Source organism: Mandrillus leucophaeus, unplaced genomic scaffold (genome assembly GCF_000951045.1).
Source record: "Mandrillus leucophaeus isolate KB7577 unplaced genomic scaffold, Mleu.le_1.0 Scaffold229, whole genome shotgun sequence".
NCBI classification, from domain to species: domain Eukaryota; kingdom Metazoa; phylum Chordata; class Mammalia; order Primates; family Cercopithecidae; genus Mandrillus; species Mandrillus leucophaeus.
The window spans coordinates 3,068,168-3,089,271 of record NW_012102354.1 but is presented as its reverse complement, the minus strand read 5'-3'; the positions used below and the strand labels follow the sequence as shown (position 1 = coordinate 3,089,271).

The window sequence follows — 21,104 nt, the reverse complement described above, 5'->3', positions numbered from 1 at the left end:
CTTCTGGGGAACAATGTTCCTGCCAAGAAGATTCCATTAATTAGTAATGGTTAGCTAATGAGAAATGGAGATGAGGTGGGAGCAAGGGAGAGTATTTCCCATAAAGAAAGCTACATGTGCAAAGTCCCAGAGAGAAGAAAGAAAAACTGTGGAAGAATTGAAAGAAGTCTCATAAGGATAAAAAGAGCAGAGTGAGGCAGTGATGGCTGTGAGAGGGGACAGAGAGGTAGGAAGGGACCAGATCGTGGAAGTACTTATAAACTTCACTAAGGGTCTGAGATTTTATCCTAAGAGAAATGAGAAGGTTTATACTAGACAAGTGGCGTGATTCAATATTGACTGAGATGTAGAAAATGGGTGTGATTAATTGCAGAGAAGATGCAGAGAGGTCTGTCAATAGACTGTAGTAGTACTTGGGCAAGAGGGATTTGCAACCTAGATTTGGATGGTGTCTGAGAGAATGTGGGTCATTCCTGATGATTGGAAGACTCTAGCATGAAAAACATAAGGAACCACCTAATCATAAAGTTGTCAGAAGTGTTATACTAGTGTGAGCTGGAATGAGTGTTGAGTGACAAAGAAGACTATAGAGCAAAGGGTATGTGTTTTTGAAAAATATTTTGTGATTGCTTTTCAAATTACACGTCAAACATGCTTATTATATAAAATCACATATAAGCCAAAAACACGTAATTGATCAATAATCACACTGTCCTAAAGTAACTAGTATTACATTTTTTAAAAAATGTCCAAATATGCATATATGAAAACATACAAAAGAGAACACAAATTGTGTACACTTTTAAAAATGGAAGACAGGGTTGGAATTTTGTACCATTCGTGTGCTTTTTAAAAAATCATTAGTTTAACAAAACTGTATTCCCACATTATAAAATATTATTTTACATATTTTATATATGTAATATAAATATAAAATACATATTAATGTTTTCATTAAACGTTATATTTGCCTTGACTTTGATATTTGCATTTTAAATTAAATATTAATGTGTGAAATACATTCAGTCATATAGACATTCAGATGACAAACAGATGAGGTCTAAAAGATAGTTCTTTTCTGTGTCTCCAAAAGTGTGTAATCAGTATTATGCTGGGTTTATTGTGGTAAGTATAATGTATTATAAGAGTAGCAAAAGAAAGCACTTATAAATTATTCTAAATCAGAGAAATAAAATGTAAATTTATTTGTTTATCTTCTCTAACAAAATGCTCCAGTCTTTTTATGTAGATAGTACTAGTGTTCAACATTTCTTTCACCTCTGAGTCCTCATCTGAGCTAATGCCAAAATGTCTTAGCTCAAATTTCCATGTTAGTTAATTCTAATGGAATAGAAAATCTCTTCTTGCATTATACAGAATTCAGCACTGAGATGGCATCTCAGATTCTTCCTAAGTGCTTTACAGATCAAGAAAACACTCATCTATTTGCCAGCAATATTCAAGGTCAATTTAAACAGTGTTTCTAGCAGATAATTTTTTATGCAAAGAAGCAGGGCTCTCACTTACGTTAGATCTATGAATAGCGGCCACTGTTTGTGGCTTGTATTTGTTCCTTAAGGTGTCATGCTTTTAAAGAATAACTTAATAAAAAGCAGTTATTTGACTATATAAAAACATACATTTAATTATTTTTTCAAATGTTATTTGCTTCAACATGTTAAGCTTTAAATGAAACTCAAGGATGCTCAAATAAAGTCACTTTTGTCAAAGCCTTTTCCTATAATAACATATCTGGATGATGCAAGATGTATTCTCTTGTGATGTCCGAGTGATTGATAAATCAATTTGTATGAAATACACAAGAACTATTTGGACTTTGTTGTTTTCTTAAATGAGGTGAATAAGAATTTCTGTTTTCTGACTAGGAAATAAAGTATGCTAGGCCTATTTTAGATGCTTCAGTGTGCCAAAGATGGTATTAAGTTTGGTGATCATAAATTATTAATCTGGAATAAGAGGTTGAATGTATTTTGAAAACTTAAACCTGTTTCACCTGAACATGTTTAACTAGTTAATAAGAAACATCAAAAAGACAAAACCCTGAGGTCAATGGTCATTTTTTGTAAAGCTATTATATGCTGTTTAAATTGGTTGTTCGGGTCTGTCTATAACATAAGTTTAATAACCTAGCTCAAATGCAGATTTCTAATTTTCAATTAACATAGGAATAATTTTGTTTGCTAAAATAAAATAAATGAATGAATGACAAGTCTGAAACATGAAATGTTCTAGGTAGAACTTTTTAAAATTCCAAATTTCAAAAAATCATGTGGCAACTGTATAGCTCAAGCTTTAAGTATTAACTTTTAACCTTTGACCTTACAGATTTTAACCAATGAAATGTCTCTTTAAACTTTAAAGGAAACAATGATAACGAGCGCCTGGCGATTGCTAGACAGCGAATTCCATATCGACTTGGTCGAGTAGTTGATGAATGGCTACTCGACAAAGGTAAAAAACATTGATTAAAACTTCAAATAAAAAAATAATTTGAACATAACCAAGTAGTACTTCATTGTAACACTAATAAACATAAAAAATAAATTTTCCGTAAAACTAAATTAAAAACAACTTTAAAACAGTAAAATGTAGATAGTAATATTTGCATACCTTGTATAATAATTTCTATACATTTTTAGACGTACCAGCTGTTTAATAATCTTACCCAGTTAACTTAAGGTTAAAGGGACTGTTAAATATAATCCACTAACTCAATCTATGAGGGTACTCACAGCAAGCATTAACCCAAAATGATAAATCATTCATAGATTATATTACATGTTCCAGCCTCTAAATTATTAACTAAAATATATGTAGTTCTGATATCTTTATTATGGTCCTGAAAAAAAAAAAAACTCTTTGTTTAAACTCTAGGAATCTTAAATAGTGGGCAATATGAATTGCCGGTCATAATGAAGTCCCTTTAACGTTTGCAACCTTCTAAGAGGATTTGGGAACAAGACCTAATTAAAACTGAACTTAAAGTTGTGTGCATGCTTTTATGAGCAGAGAGCAGTCTGCTAAAACTGGATACTCAATTTGATGATAATGGGACTGTTGTTAAGGATTGCTGTTTGATGGAAATGTGCCATAATTTCTCCATCGGTTTGTGTATCATTCCTGAAGCCGCTTTTTACATCCGAAGCTATTTTTTTTTTTCATTTTGTTTTGTTTTGATAGACTTGCTGAAAGCCAATCAGAAAAAATATTTTTGGAATTTTTTTGTCTCTGACATGCTCAGTGTAAACCATGCATTTCTTTTCAGTGTGATTGCCGGAAAAATAGAATAATTCAAATAACAATGAATGATTGCCTTCAAAAAATAAACAGCACTAAAGAATAAAATATAGATATATGTGGACATTATGTGAATTATGAAATTTTTACCATAAAATTTAAATTAGATTTCAGCTGCTATGTATTAGTTTCTGTCAGTGGTAATTTCAGAATGACAAATACTTGAAATGTTATCTTACATTTTTAAAATTTAACAATTTAGACTTAAGACACCAACAATATAAGATCTTGATGTAAAAGGGGAAAGGGATCCACTAAAAACTGATTTGTAATAAATATCTTTGATTGGTCTTTTAGCAAAAGCACTACATTTATAATAAGTTGAGAATTTACAAGTATTTGCCAATAATTATGCATTTCATGGACACCTCATTTATAAGCAATGAATTATGAGTCAAATGCCTCTCTTATAGTTTATTGCTCTCATTATTCACCCCATGAAAGATCTGTTTTATCATCCTTTGTAGATATAGAGTTCACAATCAACATTTTTGCATGTATGTAATATTATTTTTACAGGGCGTCAGCTCACAATCTTCAATAGCCAAGCAACCATAATAATTGGCGGGAAAGAGCAGGGCCAGCCCTTCCAGGGCCAGCTCTCTGGGCTTTACTACAATGGCTTGAAAGTTCTGAATATGGCAGCCGAAAACGATGCCAACATCGCCATAGTGGGAAATGTGAGACTGGTTGGTGAAGTGCCTTCCTCTATGACAACTGAGTCGACAGCCACTGCCATGCAATCAGAGATGTCCACATCAATTATGGAGACTACCACGACCCTGGCTACTAGCACAGCCAGAAGAGGAAAGCCCCCGACAAAAGAACCCATTAGCCAGGTGAGCCTGTGGATTTTATTCCTTCATTTTCATCCTATATTTTTTATGATGGTGGGCTTTTCTGCATGTGTGTTTTTTCTAAAATGGAACATTTTTCTGATCTCAGGCACTACAGCTTCCTCTGAGACTAGCTTAACATAATGCATTCCGTTTGAATATGAAATGTGTATATGTTGTTCATTAGAGTTTTGTGGACTTTTACAAAAGATTTTGTTTTGGTTGGTTAGATGCTAAATGATAGTCTTGATTCCATAACCCTCCTCTAGCCCAAGCTGAGTGGATTGTCTGCTGATTACATAGGATTTTCACTTTTTAGTTTAAATGAACAAGTTAATGAAATATTTGAAAACCTTGTCTGTTTAAGCTTAGCACTTCAAAATAAAATCAAAGCAAATGTAATCTTAAAAGAGATATTTCAATAGTACAATACTTGCATTGTATTTTGAAGTTTAAAATTTTGAATTGATAGCCATGTGGCTTTCTTGGTGAATGATGGGTCTACTCTTTCACTATTTATTTAAAAAGAAAATTCTATTGGTTTATCTAAGTACGCAAACCCAAAATATGGGATAAGATATTTTGTATATGTGATTATTTGCCCTCACCTAGAATGAACTTTAATTAGCTTATTTCAATCTTGTGCCTAAAATTTTTGAAGAATATAATTTTTAAATGTGGCATTTGCACAACTTGGAAGTATGTTAATTCAGTCAAGACATAACTATTGATTGCCTACTACATTTCAGGCACCGGTTTGGATATTGTTGTTCCATCAGTGAAGAACACAGGAAAAAAAAACCCTTATTTGAAATGCTGTTAGATGCTGTTCAAATGCCATTAGATTCCTGTCAGTATTTATAGCCTTTGTACATATCCAGTTGTTATTTTTTTCAGAATTGTGTATTATCCTTGGTCCAAAATTAATTGTTACATTTTGTTCTGTTTTACTGATAGTGAGTATATTCAGTAGGTGCCATTTAAAGCTTTTCCAAATACACGATCCTCACTTTTCCAGAAAAGTGCATTCTGAAGAAGCAAGAATGATAATTATATTTAAATTTGCTTTTACTTCATGCATTTGAAACAGACCTGCATCCAATTTGGAAGGAAAATAATAGAAGGCAAATTCTGTTTGTATCAGCACCCTAAATATGAATTAACATATGTTTCCCAGAAAATGAAGAAAATAGACTCTGGTTTTTAATTTGAATGGAAAAGGGTGAGAGGAACAGAATACAGGAAGAGAAAATGTCCTAGAAGAGGGATGGGCAAAAAATACAAATTCTGCAAATTCAATGTAGTGTTGGATATATTGCACCTGCATGTGCACTTATTTTCATTTTTCTCTCTTTTCCTTTCTTATTTGCATTTGGTTACAAAATAAAATGGGATGTCTTATAGGATGTTCACAAATATATATTTATTGATCACTCTCTACATGTCCCAGATACTTTTCTAGGCATGAAGATATATTGGTAACAGCAAACAAAAATCCCTGCCCTCAAGGAATATACATTTTAGTAGGAATATTTGCCTGCAGTGTGATCCTTTTGTTGATTTTCTCTCTTGTTAGGATTTATAAGGTTGCCAATAACATCATAACACTTAGTTCCTTGGATAAAGACTTGTGACTTTAGAAAGATTTATGCTTGCCCAATAGCTCCATTTAACATTCTTTGCTAATATTTCATTAATGATTTGTTACTGTTGTAGATTTATGGTTCACTTACTGATAAGCAAGTTATTAAAGTAAATCTGATACAGAAAAAATGAAACTCAAATAAATTGATAGACTTTCTTTATCTAAAATAATTCACAAGAGGACATTCAGAGTTAGGAATGCTTTTATGAATATAATTTGAAATAATCAGTTAGTTTTCTTAGTAGTCTTGTTTTATCATTAATGAAATTACAGTTGCCAAATCTCCTATATAAACCAGATGTGTCCCAAAAGAAGAAAAAAAATTATCAGTATTGGTTTTATGTATTTTGTCAATTAGTAACATATATTAAGAAATACTATTTTTAAGTACAAAATAGCTGTTTCATTTGAAAGCTAAATACCTAGAAATGCAGAAATAAAGATTTATGCATTTTATAATATTAATTGATGCAAAAGGTAAACAGTTAACTGCTCATTAATTGCCAATGAAAAGAGCCTCTTTTATTATAAGCTATTACATGTTTGAAGACAGCAGCAGTTTATAGATGTAAATGATCTAATTAATTAGTGAATACTTGGTTCATTTGAGGAGATATTGACTTAAATAAAAGATTATTAGGTTCATTTAAAAATAGATATTCAGAATTGTTAGCTTTGTAATAAACCAATGACAGTAATTAAAGAATTTGAATTAATATGTTACAAGTATTCAATTGTAGCAACGATATTTTAAAGTTGGGCTAATAGTTTTTAAAAGTTTCTTAAGTCGTGATATATATATATATATAAATACAGGTAACAACACATGTATGTATGGGAAAAACATTAAGGAAGAAAGCAATTTATTTATATTTGAGTAACAGAATAATTTGTTTGAATTTTTCCATAATTCATAGTTGACATTTCAATTGTCCTCTAAATACAGTAATATTTAAACTAGGAAATTTAAATATGAGATAAATTTCTAATGTTAATTTCGAAACTGTAACCTTTGTCCTATTTTTGCAGTTTGGATGAAGCATCTTCCTTTAAATATTATCCATAGTGGTCATATCTGCCTGCTTTTATCAACTCTCTTACTAAATTGTGTATCAGAAGGGGTCATTTCATTTTTCAAAAGCCACACTGGACTGTTTTCTCAATCAAAGTGCATTTTTCTCAGTGATAACACTGAGCCACTTAAGCTACAATGGCCATGTACCTTGGGGTGATTGCATGTTTTAAAACTATGGAAACAGATTTTTGGTCAGGCAGAATTAAATTGGATTCATTTCAAATAGATGAGATGAGGTTTGTTCAGCCATCCTGCAAGGGTAGTAATAAGGAAGAAATGTATTTCCGTTTTCACAGACTCAGAGAATATAGGAGTGTTCATCAAAATATCCTCCATAAAGTCCAAAAAAAAAAAGTTTTCTTTTTTCTTTTTCTTTCATTTTTTTTTTTTTTTTTTTTTTTTTTGAGACTTGAGTCTCGCTCTGTCGCCCAGCCTGGAGTGCAGTGGCCATGGCCAGATCTCGGCTCACTGCAAGCTCCGCCTCCCGGGTTCACGCCATTCTCCTGCCTCAGCCTCAGCCTCCCGAGTAGCTGGGACTACAGGCGCCCGCCACCTCGCCCGGCTAGTTTTTTTGTATTTTTTTTTTAGTAGAGACAGAGTTTCACCGTGTTAGCCAGGATGGTCTCGATTTCCTGACCTCGTGATCCGCCCTCTTGGCCTCCCAAAGTGCTGGGATTACAGATACGAGCCACCGGGCCCGGCCTTTTCCTTTGAATGATAATCAATTTTCAGCCCAATGTTTACTTCAGAAAGATGTGATTTATATCAAGATATAATAGGAACATTTACCAAAACTTCTGATCAAATGGTTCATTTTAATGTGAATATAACAATATTGATAGTACTTTTTATGTGAATTACATAAAATTTATAAAATTCATTTTACTTGGAATATTTAATTTTTAAATGTTTCCGTAAGGCCCCCTCATTTTATGAAACTTTCCAGAAGGCTAATCTCGAAAAGCAATTATTTGTAAAAACTATGGGTGTTATAAAGTTCTTGGAGGTTCTGAGAGCTTCTTGGTGCGCAGCGTGAGTATCATGCAAGTTTTTTGGCTGCTAAATGTTCCCTATTCTAATTAAACTTGCAATGTCTTATGAGATGAGTACATGTAAGCCAACATGAAGAGGACAACATTTCCTTCCTTTGCCTGTCCACATAGAAAGGAAAATTGAGCTGTGCTATTTCTTTTAAGATCAAGCTTGTGACATCGCTTCTGGAATGTTCTTTATAGCACATTTTATGATCTTTTTGTTCTTTCCTTCGAGAATATTTTACAAGCTACATACGTACTGTAGAGAATACATACATACTGTAGAGAGATTATAGTATAATGAAAAAGCATGGTGAATGAGGAGACCTGGTTTCCACTTTCAACACAACCACCTACCTTGTCCTGTGACTTGGACAACTTGGGTCACATCATTGTACTTTGACCTTGCTGCCTCTGTAAAATAAGTAGGTTGAACTAGGAAATTCTTGAGTTGTACTCAGCTCTAAAATTTCTTTGATTCTAGTGATGATGCTCTTAATTAAGTCTTCTCATGGTTATTTACCAAAACACAGATTTCACCTCTGTCTTCCGTCATGTGGCCATGCAGCCCAGTTGGCCTGGATAGTACCTGTGCATGCCTGATGTTCAGTGTAATTATTAATAGTATATTTTTGACTCTCAAAAGTATCCTATTTGGTTTATAAATGATATTGTACTCTGCTTTTATAGCATATCCAAAACTTACCTTTGTAAGAAAATCATACTGCATAAGAATAATACATATTATGTCCTATTCTTTGTATTCGAAGCAAAATTTGTTTCTAGTATCCTTGCCTGGTGTTTAGAATCCATAATGTTTTTCATTTTCTTTTCATCTTGTTTCAAAAGTCTTGAGAAAAGAGAGAGGATAAAATTTTGAGAGATTCTGGTTTTTTATTGGAGGGACTATAGTTTGCAACTCTTGGGAAGAAATTAAATTATAAAGTGAGACGGAATCAGTAAATATGTGTTAAATGTATTGGAGGAGTTCCATGGTTTCAGTTAGGCTTTTTTTTTCAGGGTGGAGTTAGCAAACCTACTCAAGGAAAGGAACTATTGAGAATTCAAGAAATATTATTGGTAGATTGTCAGAGACATTCATTTCACGTATGAGACATCCTATTAAAGTCAGTGGCATTTGATTCCCAGTTGGGTTTTCTGAAAAATAACCCAGTTAATGTTCATGCAAGAAAAGAATATGAATATATTGGATACTTCTGTTGCTTGCTTGGAGGCTTTGGAGGTACTCATGAAAAATGAATATTATTTGTTTGAAAAATATAAGCAGAGTTCACACACATTTCCTTGAAAAATATTTAGAACTAACAAAATACATTTTGCGACTTCAAAGAAAAAAAATTATTTTTATTAAAAATATTAATTAACCTTAGCCGTAGCTTCGCTATTAAAAATAATAGCATTACTTATAATTATATATGTTCCTGATAACCACTGTGCATTTTTAAAATACTGATGACATGAATAATTAATTTATTTTCCCTAGTCCAATCATTGTTCTGAATTCACTTAAGTTAATGTACACTTTTACAGCAAATTTTAGTGCACATTTGAAAGAAAAACACTTTAATGTATATTTTAAAATATATACAAAGGCACATTCTCCTAAACTTAATGGTGCCTGGTGAGAAGAGTGTAATGTATTGTAATTTTAAATGTGTGTAAGCAACAGTTATTCAGAATGTGTTTTTCTCCTCTCATTAGTGGCAAGAAAAAGTGCTACAGTAATGCATTTTAAAGGATTTTTTTTTTTTTAAGTTCTGCATGGTGCATTTTCTTTGGGGTTTGGAAGTTTTACTAGAAGACAAAATGTTCTATTGGTAGATGCAACCTTGGTTTTGAGACGTCTTCCCACAAAGCTAGTCTGAGATAAACATATTCATCTATCCATTCATTCATTGACTCAACCAAGTTTGATGAGCACTTACTATATCTCAGGTACCTTTCTACTACGTAGAAATACAGCATTGAACAAAATTAGACTTTTCTGCACCGAACTTATGTTCTAGTTGGAAAAGATGGGCAATAGACAAGAAAACAAATAGCATGGGGTGTCAAGGCTGCAGGAAAAAACAAACAAACAAACAAACAAAAAAAAAACAAAGGAAGGACAAGGGAGATGCCTGTGTGTGGAAGGGAACCATGAAATGGAAATCTGTTTTGAATAGATGTGCATAAAGTATTTGAGATGTAGGTATCAGTTACATTAAACTTTGGTATATTAATCTTCAGGCGTTTCTTCAGACGCAGCAGGACTGCACGCTGCATGGATAGTGACATTGGCAGTATTAGCTTTCTTAGGAAACTGGAAGCCAGAGAAAAGAACAAAAGCAACACCAAGATATACTTTACCTGCTCCTAACCTTTAGAAGGACCTGACCTCTGTGGTCCTCTGGCTTCTAATAAATATTTTGCTAATTAAATCAGGAGTGTAATCACATCCTGCAGAATATATATATGTATATCTGAGGAAGAGATGGAAACTCAGAAAGTAGAGCTTGGTATTATTATTCCTCTTCAAAAAGGAGAAAATGGAGGCATAGAAAAGCTAACTTACCCAAGGCTATGCTGCCCACTTTTTTTCAGGATACATTGAGGTGATCTATCTTCTGCCCTTATGTATTGCCTTTATTCAGAATCTCATCACTTCCTGCTTTCTCATAGTCTTAACCACCTCCATTGTGATCTCCACCCAGGTGTCAGACTATCCTTTTGAAAATGCAAATACAATCATATAGTTCCCTTCCTTAATGCATGTACTATATACAATTATTCTATGTGATAGACTGAAAAGTTTAGCCCTCAGAAATGGGAAGCATTTGTCCAAGGTCACACAGTAAGTGTTTGAGTCATGAGTGAAGTTTAGTTTTGTATCATGTATTACTCCTTCTAATAGTATCTATTTAGGCATTGCCTATAAATATGGTTCCATGCTGGACACCTACCATGGTCAGATGATGAGGCCCTGCATTCTGGGAGTCCAAGGTCTGAAAGCTTGTGTGGGATGTTGGGGCACTATGCATAGTGGTCAAGGGCATTGACTCCAGAAGCCAAAATGCCCACCTAAATCCGAGCATTGTGTTTACCACATGCTAGCTGTGAGTTACTTAGACCTCAGTTTCCCACCTCGTAAATTTATTGTGAGGATTATAGGAGTCAAGAGTATAAGAACCATATGAAATTATGGCCACTTCACCAATTTTTGACTATAAAAAATAGGAATTTCATATGTTCATCCTAAAATATAAAGAAATGTTAAAAGTACCTGACACAGGTGAGCACCATGCATCTGAAAGTCATGTCTGAGAAGCATTCTTCAGCTACACACTGTAAATTAAAGCATCTTTCTTGCCTATAAAGCTATTTCCTCTGCCCTTGAAGAATAGCTGTGAATTTATGTTTCTATAGCAGCACATCAATTGGTGTGGCATGTACCAAGCTGAATTCTCTGTCGAATAAGGCAGCCCCATTCCCCTAAGGGATATATGTATGGGAAGTGAGGGGCAGTGGAGGGCAGGTAATGACACAAAGGGAGAGTTATCATGAGGGCCATGAACACTACACACACTGCAATGCTGGAACAGTCCTGGACAACAAAGAGCTATCTGAGGATTCCTGTAACTTGCTCTGTTTTATGCAACCTCCCCTCCTTCCTCACCAACTTCAAATTATTGTTGACTGAGCACTCGAGAAGTTTCTTATGTCTGTTTCCCAGTTGTTCACACACAGAAGCTAATTCATGGTGTGGTACTGAATCTTGCAAATATGATTTCTGTATCTATCCTGGATAACATATTTTGATGAAGGAGCTTAAGAATTCGTTATATACTCATTTTTCAGCTTGAGAATGAAAAACTTCAAGTACTTCCAGCTGTGAGTTAGACTAGATTGGGCTTATGATTCTTGATATATCTTTTGATATATTCTTTATCAGCATTGGAGATATTGAATGAAGTCTTTGTACCTAATTGATACGTGACAGTGATTTCAGTGGGAATTTTCTCAGGACTGGTGAAGTTGGCACTTCCTCTAAAATGTCTAGTCTCAGTTGTAGGACAAAGGGATATCTTTTTATTAAATAATTAGTTCATGTCTAACTAGCAAGAATCTAACCTAGTTTAATTGTCTTAGTTTTAATCGGCACTACAAATTATTTGTTCTATAATACTTTGTGAACTTCTGATTTTCAATCGATACCTATGGTTGTATTGTACCTGTTGATTTATTCATCTCTTACATGTGATAATCATTTTCTGTGAGGGGAATGAGGAAGAAAAAAATACAAAAATTAGCTGGGTGTGGTAGCGTGCACCTGTAGTCCCAGCTACTCAGGAGGCTGAGGCAGTAGAATTGCTTAACCCGGGAGACGGAGGTTGTAGTGAGCTGAGATCATGCTACTGCCCTCCAGCTTGGGTGAGAGAGTGACACTCCGTCTCAAAACAAAAAAGATAATTGTGTGTATACGAGTGTATGTGTGTGTTAACAATACTTGCTTTTCTCCTTCATGATATATGTAAACATTAAGCTTGTTCAATAAACTAAGTCAATATTAATTTTAAATATCTATGTTGATTTATTAGATGTTTTATCATCTAGAACCTATATTAGCTTTTTTTTTTTAATCTGTTGTTATTACTGAAAAGTTCTCCAGCAATAAAAAAAATATATTAACACCATTAGGCTGGGACCTCAAGAGAAGGCTCAGCTAGTTTATCTGCCTTTATTCAGCATTTACCAAACAACTTTCACTGTATTCTTGTTATCACTATTCTCTTTATTTAAAATCTCAAGCAGACAAATAGCACTTGTGTTAACCAATGGTTGATCCAGTAAGCATTCTAAATGATAATTAACAAAACAAAACAAAATAGGCAGTATATGTATGTGTGTATTTTTTTTTACCATGCTGTATATTGCCTGTAAATCCACAATATTTTTATTTAAAATTACAAATTTGCAAATATCTTCTGTGCAACTAATATATGTAGCACACTTTGCTAGATATATTATTATGCTCTTCTTGGGATAAAATACCTAGCAATTCAGGATTTTTTTGAAGAACCATTTCTCAGACCTTAGATTACTAGTGAATGTATACATAAATTATAAAGTGCCCTATATCAACAATAGCAAAGCTTTTGTATATGATAGATTTAGAGTATATTATTAACAGCATCACTAACACAATTGAATCTTAGAGACAAATTGCAAGTGGAAAAGATATTTTAGACTCTTTTTAGTAACAAGCATATTGGAGAAACACACTATTTCACGTCTTAAGTGTTGGCAATGTGCTAGACACTACCCTCACTCTGGAATTACCCACATTCTCTTGTTGATGTCTTTAAAATCTAAGTTGCATTTGTGGAAAGCTTCTTCTAAAATAGGCATTACCATCGAATCTGTAGATTTAATAGAGGAGTTGGTAGCCTCGGCCCCCTTAGCTCACTTCTACCTCAGCCCCCTTAGCTCCCTTCTAGGACTTTTCTACTTCAGCAGGATGTATAGAGGATTCCAGAGGCATATGGGGGAAGCTAAATTTTTTTATCTTCATCTTTACATGGAATAAATTCTATGCTATTGAGAAACTTCCAAGACTGTTACAGTTCTGAGCATCAATGTTTAACTGTGACATGGAGTATAGTATGAAGCAATAACAATGAGAACTTTAAAATCACGTTTGTCTTGACACATTCTTTAAGAGTATCAGATAAACTTGCATAAACAAAGCTCATGGCATAGCATCTGGCACATAGCAGGTGCCTATTTGTGCTTCCTTAGTATCCTCATCCCCACTGTGCTTTTGCCTTTTTTTCTTCTCTTCTTTCTCCCTTTTTCTTCATTCTTCCTTCCATATGCTAGACCTTATTGTAGACACTACAGATTCACACATGATGACCCGAATCTCATATAAGAGAAATGGTTCTCCATTTGGCCCATATTATCTCAGGACCAAGTAACAAATATATTCAACTATAGATTCCCCAAAATATTAGAGAGTGAACCAAGTGAGGAGTCTCTACGTATTTTGCCATGCTATGCTACCTGTTATAAGATATTCCTTAAATAGAGGCCAGCATTTAAAATTCAGCAGTAAAAATTTGGCCCTGCAACACACTTGAGAGAAACTGATTTTTATATTTTCTACACCTCCAAGCTTACCTTTGCATCAGCTGTCCCTGAGTATGTTTTGAAAGAGTGGGTCCACAGCTAGAAAATGATGTAGGTACCTGTGTTCATGGATCTAAAGGGAATATAAATTTCTTCCAAAAGAAATTCTTCTTGAAGGGAAGTTCTCTGGTTCTAATCTGTATTTTTTTCAGAAATGAAAAGGATCCATTAATATCCTTTCAAAATCTTTGGTGACATTACCAAGTCTGACTTTTCCATGCACAGCATTAGCTAGCAGTTGGTAATGATTCTAGACAGGGTCTACATGGCAACTTATTACAAGATAGACGATAAGACACAACAGGAAGATTAAGTGCCCCACTTGTTCTGTTCTGAACTGAGGGTTTTCCACTATCCAGAGAGAGAATTTTCGCTATAGTTTCAGACATTACTTAATCTCTTTTGTGACTGGAGTTTTCCATATGTATTTAGTGGCTCAATTATCTTATGTAACTTTGTCAGTGTGGCCTTGCATTCTACATTGTTTGGGAATTTGATTCAGAAAAGTAAAAAAACACATGTATAAAGCATCTAGTCTGAAATTTGTATTTGGTATGCTATTAGTAAACTATTCACATTGCCTAAACTCAAAATGCAACTTCCCACTTTCTGATATACTGACTCATCTGCCAGCAGTGTTCCTATTTTCTCCTTTTCTTGTTTTGCAACTGTACCTGTGATCTAGTTAATAATACACTTCTACATTTGAAAAATACTAAAGCTTTGTTAGTGTTAATGTCACAGGAAGATTTTAAACTTTGCATTTTACTTTATGATTTCCTGAACAACCCCAAGCAGAACCTGTTTCCTGTTTTCATAGCACTTTGGAAAAGATAGATGAATAGACATTCATTTTAGTAGATAGATAAATAATAATCTACCTGTTAGAGATTATAATCTTAAGTTTTCTTTATGACAAGCATCTTAAAGTCAAGTCCTTTGTCTTACTAATGTGTGTATGCTCAGCACCGAATGCAGTGTTTGGTGCAAAGTGGACACTTAGTAAGTGGTTTTTGAATAAATAATGAACACAAAATGCATAATCTGATGCCGAGATAAATATTGTATGTTGCTCAGTCCTTGTATTAGTCCGTTCTCACGCTGCTATAAGGACATGCCCAAGACTGGATAATTTATAAGGAAAGAGGTTTAATTGGCTCACAGTATATTATATTTTCTATACCTCCAAGCTTACCTTTGCATCAGCTATCCCTGAGTATGTTTTGAAGGAGTGAGTCCACACTGCGCAAACTGCAGGACTGGGGAGGCCTCAGGAAACTTACGATCATGGCAAAAGAGGAAACAAACACATCCTTCTTCACAAGGTGGCAGAAAGGAAAAGAATGAGAGAAGGGGGAAACCCTTATCTCATGGGAACTTACCATCATGAGAATAGCATGGGGCAAACCACCTCCCTGATTCGTTTACCTCCCACTGAGTCCCTCCCATGGCACATGGGGATTATGGGAGCTGTAATTCAAGATGAGATTTGGGTGGGGACATAGCCAAACCGTATCAGTCCTGAATTTTCCTGGATTAATCAATATTTGCAGAGAATAAAGATGGTATATATAACAAGATAATAAAAGAATTAACTTCCTTTATATGCAGTATAAAGACATTTTAAAATTACAGTTATTTGTTTTTTTAAAAAACATTTGCATACTTATTTAAGAAAAAGGGGTGGATGTGATATGCAGGAAGCAAAATTCCCATTTCAGATTATACCACTGACATTCTTCTCATAAAACTAGGAAGGAGGCACCAGTAGTTGTCCCTAAAATGGAAAAGAGATGGGCACAAAGTAGTATAATTTTGCCTACCAGGTTACAGATTAGCATGTGTAAAACCCTGTTCCAGAGGTTTACCAGAGTCTCATCATTTTGGGTTATAGTGCCATACCAAGGTAGGGGAGGGGCAGTGTTAATGGTCCCCTGTCAAGAGGAATATTTTATCACTGACATTGTTTAGAATTGTTGACATGCTCTAATAAAAAAAAGCAGTCTGACTTTTAATCACCTTTATTATTGTTTTTCAATTCTCTACAGGAAATCATCTCTTATTGTTTTAATAGGAGTTGACCTTTTCCTTGCTGTCTGTGGTCAGCAACAGACAAATTGCTGACACTTACTTCACAATTTTGCAAGTAGCGGGCCCATTTTGAAGAGTCAGGAATCCACATTTTCAAACAGTTTGTCTGATTTTTGGATGTCTTCAGCCAGTTAGGGGGAGTGGAAGAAACAGGCAAAATCTCTAGGAAGCCTAATGATTACAGAACCAGTTTGCACTGGTGACTCTTGACAGGGCTATAAGACAAGCTTTGCATAAGGTTGATATTTAGACATTGTCTATGGCTGAAAACCAGATGGAAATATGGAAAATGTATAACATTTTTAGAAGACACTCATTGCAGAGTTTAAGCATGTAAAAACTATGATTTTTTTTTGTAGGCAAATTAAAATGGGAATGAAGTACAAAGAACTAGAGAAGCAAAAGAAGAGATTAGAGGGACATGTTGGGATAACACTAATTGGATGCAAAGACTTAAATGAAGTTTGGGTAGTGGAATGAATTTTGTACAACAGACAAATCTTGATAAAGCCTAGAAAATGTCAAAGGAATTTACTCTTGCTGTGTGGCGTATTTGAAAATACAATATATTTAAATGGGTGGTAACTCAAATTGCAAATATCAGTTATACCTTCCTTTTTAACACTATTCCTGAGACTAATAACAGGTTACTTCCAAAATTCATTTTTTTGCTTTGTTGTACATATACAAGTGGGGATAATTGTTATATTATTTTCATTAAAATAATGCAAGCACATAAAAACAAATCAATGTAGTTTAGACGATGGTATATAAAAAGCAACAATCCCACATTTATCCCCTCATCACCTCCAGTCTTATTCCCCAGACAAAATGTCTTTCAATAATTCTTTTTGGTAATTAGATGCATATCTCCAAATAATATGTTTATGTTCCATTTGTTTATTTAATCCTTTTATATAATACTTATACAATCCTCAGTATGAAAATCGAGGATTAGCTCAGGCTTTAATCCTTTCTTTTGCTTTTTTCTCTCCTCTGAAATATGTGTGTATATGTATAAAATATTATATATAATACTTGATATATATTCGATAAAACTATAAAAATTTTGTTGCTTTAAGTAATATATTTGCATCTGATTTCTTGTTCCATTAATTTGCAAGAATATCTCTTATGTCTTAAGGAACCACATTAGTAAGATAAAGATATTTATGCCCCTCCCCATTCCTCTAGCTTCCCTCTTCTTTTCCTCACCTCATGATCTCATTATATTTCCAGGGATGTTAACTTTGACTTTCTGTCTGGCAACCAACCACAACTAAATCTTCCATATTTTATTTGGATTATGAGGATTCTACAATGGAAAACAATGAAGACCATTTAGATTACCATTACTCTGTAAATGTTATCCAATACTAATCTTAGTTATATGTTAAGATTACCTTTCTTTTTTTATGAGTTCAATATCATACTACCTGGACTACTCAAAGGAGAATTTTTCTACCTGTAGGATCAAGGTCAAGTGGATTCCCTTGCACTTATCAGTTTCTCAGAAATCAGGACTTTTATTTTGCGTTATATTTGAATCATATTTGTTTTCTGTAGTTTTGTTTCTCCATGAGCTACTCAACATACTTATTTTTTCTTGTATTGCATCTCTTGCCTTTATTATATCATCGTTTTAAATTCCCAGTCACACTTTTAATTCTGCCAAACCTTATCTCTTTCCCTCAACAACCTACCTCCAAAGAGATCTCGATGTGTATCTTCTATTCTTTAGCACCAGTCTGGACTAGTTGTCAGGTTGAGAGTAAACAGAGTATGGAGAGCTGCAGGCTTTTCTTTGGAAATAGCAGGCATATAGCAGACAAACTGATGCCAAAATAGAGAACATCCACAGAAAGAACCTTACCTCTCCTTGCACAGTTTCTTTGCTTATTAATTAATTAATTTATTTATTTATTTATGAGACCAAGTCTCACTCTGTAGTCCAGGCTGCAGTGTGGTGGCAAGATCTCGGCTCACTGCAGCCTCCACCTCCCAGGTTCAAGTGATTCTCCTGCTTCACCCTCCCAAGTAGCTGGGACTATAGACATGTGCCACCATACCCAGCTGATTTTTGTATTTTTAGTAGAGATGGGATTTCACCATGTTGACCGGGCTGATCTTGAACTCCTGACCTCAGGTGATCCGCCCACCTTAGCCTCTCAAAGTGCTCGGAAGTTTCTTTGCTTGCTTGCTTGCTTGCTTTTTTTTTTTTTTTTTTTTGACAGAGTCTTGCTCTGTTGCCCAGGCTAGAGTACAGTGAGGCAATCTCAGCTCACTACCACCTCCGCCTCCCAGGTTCAAGTAATTCTCCTGCCTCGGGCTCCCAAGTAGCTGGGACTACAGGCACCTGCCACCACACCAGCTAATTTTGTATTTTTAGTAGAGACGAGGTTTCACCACATTGGCCAGGCTGTTCTCGAACTCCTGACCTTGTGATCTGCCCGCCTCTGCCTCCCAAAGTGCTAGGATTACAGGCATGATCCACCACACCCGGCCTTTCTTTGCTTTTAAAAGAAAGACTATCTAGATTTTACTTTGTTTGTTGGCTTTGCTTTTTTGGCAAAAAAAAAGAAAGGGAGGAGGGAGGAAGCGAGGGAGGGAGGAAGCGAGGGAGGGAGAGAGCTATTCTTTTCTATATTTTAGGTGGTTATTTAGCTATCTGTTCCTGTATAGCAAATTATCTCCAAATTAGACAGCTATGAATAAGAAACACATATTATTTCACTTTTTATGGGTCAGAAATCCCAGTAAGGCTTAGCTGGATGCCTGTGAGCTGGGCTCAATGTCTCTTGTGAGGCTGGAGGTAAGCTGGTGATCAGTCCTGTGGTCTTAGTTGAAGGTTCCACTGTGTGTGTAGGATGGTATGCACTTTCAAGCTCACTTACATGGTTGTCAGCATGCCTTATTATCTTACATGTATGTGCAGGGGTTCCTCACAACAGCTGGCAATGTACTTTTCTTCCAGGACAGATGAGAGAGAGAGAGAGAGAGAGAGAGAGAGAGAGAGAGAGAGAGACACTCAGGATAGGAGCCACAGGCTTTTTATAACCTAATTTTGGAAGTGACACTTCCTCCTGGCTGCTGTAAGTCTAGCCCACATGCAAGGGAAGGACATTACATAGGGGCAGGAATGCCAGGCACTGAGGAACACTGATGACCTTCTTGGAGGCCACCACAATGTCACAGAGTAGAGGGATGTCAACTGATGTGATTTTTATGTATATTTTCTGCTAATCTCCTCCCGGACTATCTACAGATTGGCTCCCACTGTTTCTTTATCCTCAGATATCTCTACATATCCTAAGCTGTTCATTTTTCTGCTTATTTCACTCATCGACCCTCTTTCATTCATTTCTAGTCTTCCACTAAGGTATGGAAATCTCTTGATTTTCCTGACTGATGAATACTTTTTCCCTACACTGTTAAGGGTTTACAGCCTGCTGTTTTTCTTGCTTTCACTTCTGTGGGGTCTTAGGAGGGAGAGACACAAGAGCATCTATCTTTTTTCTAACTGTAACTGAACATTGGAATTACTACTATGGTTGGAGGAATTTAGGTTGTTTGGTAGTACTTTAGTCACTGTCCAGAAAAGAATGCCCACTACATTTCGAGTAATTTATTTTCACATTCAAATGACAGATGAGAAGTCTTTTCTATGGCCACAATTAATCTGGTTTTCAACTTTTAGCAGATTCTGAAATATGAAGAAAACAATGCATTGGAGTTACTGTTTCTGAATTCTGCTATTTCTAGTGTCTTCCCCACATTAGCTTAACCTGCTGAAGCAGTTTCTACTTGGTTGAGTATTTATGTAAAGTATTGCACTTATACAACCCTGAAAAATCTTTTAATCTTCCCAATTTGTCAAAGTTTAGTAATGATCGTTTGTACTCAAAGAGCAATCACAGAAATTCTAAATGCTTCTGTGGTTGATAAGAGCTGAGTTCTTTTGCATTGTTGCATTGTCATTCACTTCTGATGGTTGGAAGTACATGATGTGGTAAGCCAGCACAATAGCCTTCAATCTCCCTAATATCTTATCTTTAATGAAATCTCAGGAGAAAATGGCCTTATATTTCTGACTTCATCACCCTCTATTCATCAATGAAGAAAACCCAAAATGAAAAACCAGGTATAATTTTATCTTGTTAATCCCATTTCAATTTATTCCAGGGAGTAAGAAATAGAAATATTAGTAAGATATTAAAGTAGTGTTAGAAGGAGAGGAAGATTTTGGATATTAGCCATATTTCAATATACTGGATTTTTTGCTTTGACTTCAAAAACATTTTTGTATAAATTTTGATTGTGGTTAGGCCAGATTGCTGCTTGCTTTGCTAAGTAGAAGCCCAGAAACTGACTTAAAAAAAAAGAACAAAGGAGATAACAATTTTACACTCAAACCTAACCATATAATGTTTTAGCCCTATATAATTATCATTACCTATTTCGTCTATTAAAGGTAATCAAAATAAAGATATTCTGTTTAAGCTAGATTAAAATAAATTTTATCTTTAAAAAATGTTTCTCAGTTTACCTTTTGTGTCATTTAGTTTTTAATGGGTTCCAAGCTCCTCCAAAACTTAGTTGCTTAAAATGGCGACCTTTTATTTAGCTCATAATTCTGTGGTTCTGCCATTTGGGCTGGGTTTCAGTAAATGTTTTTTCTGATCTGGGCTAGGTTTAGCTGATCTCAACTGGACCAGTTCATATGTTGGTGATCAGCTGCCATGCTAGCTAGAAACTGACTGATCTAAGATGGATTAGTTAGAACAGCGTATGCCCCATCCTCCAGAAGGCCAGTTTGATCACAGAATCCCATAAGTATAAATGGAATTTTGCAAAGCCTTTAGAGGCCCAGGTACAGAACTCATGTTACATTGCTTTTGCCACACTGATTAAGCAAG

General features: G+C 34.8%; 1 protein-coding gene across 1 annotated transcript in view; it reads left to right on the top strand.

Annotated features, from left to right (window-relative positions):
* NRXN1 (neurexin 1) overlaps positions 1-21,104 on the top strand; it is a 183,925-nt gene that overhangs the window by 44,113 nt on the left and 118,708 nt on the right. The window contains exons 3-4 of the mRNA XM_011981602.1: positions 2,383-2,472; positions 3,838-4,157. Of these exons, the coding sequence (XP_011836992.1) occupies positions 2,383-2,472; positions 3,838-4,157 (410 nt within the window). The remainder of the gene's footprint in view (positions 1-2,382; positions 2,473-3,837; positions 4,158-21,104) is intronic.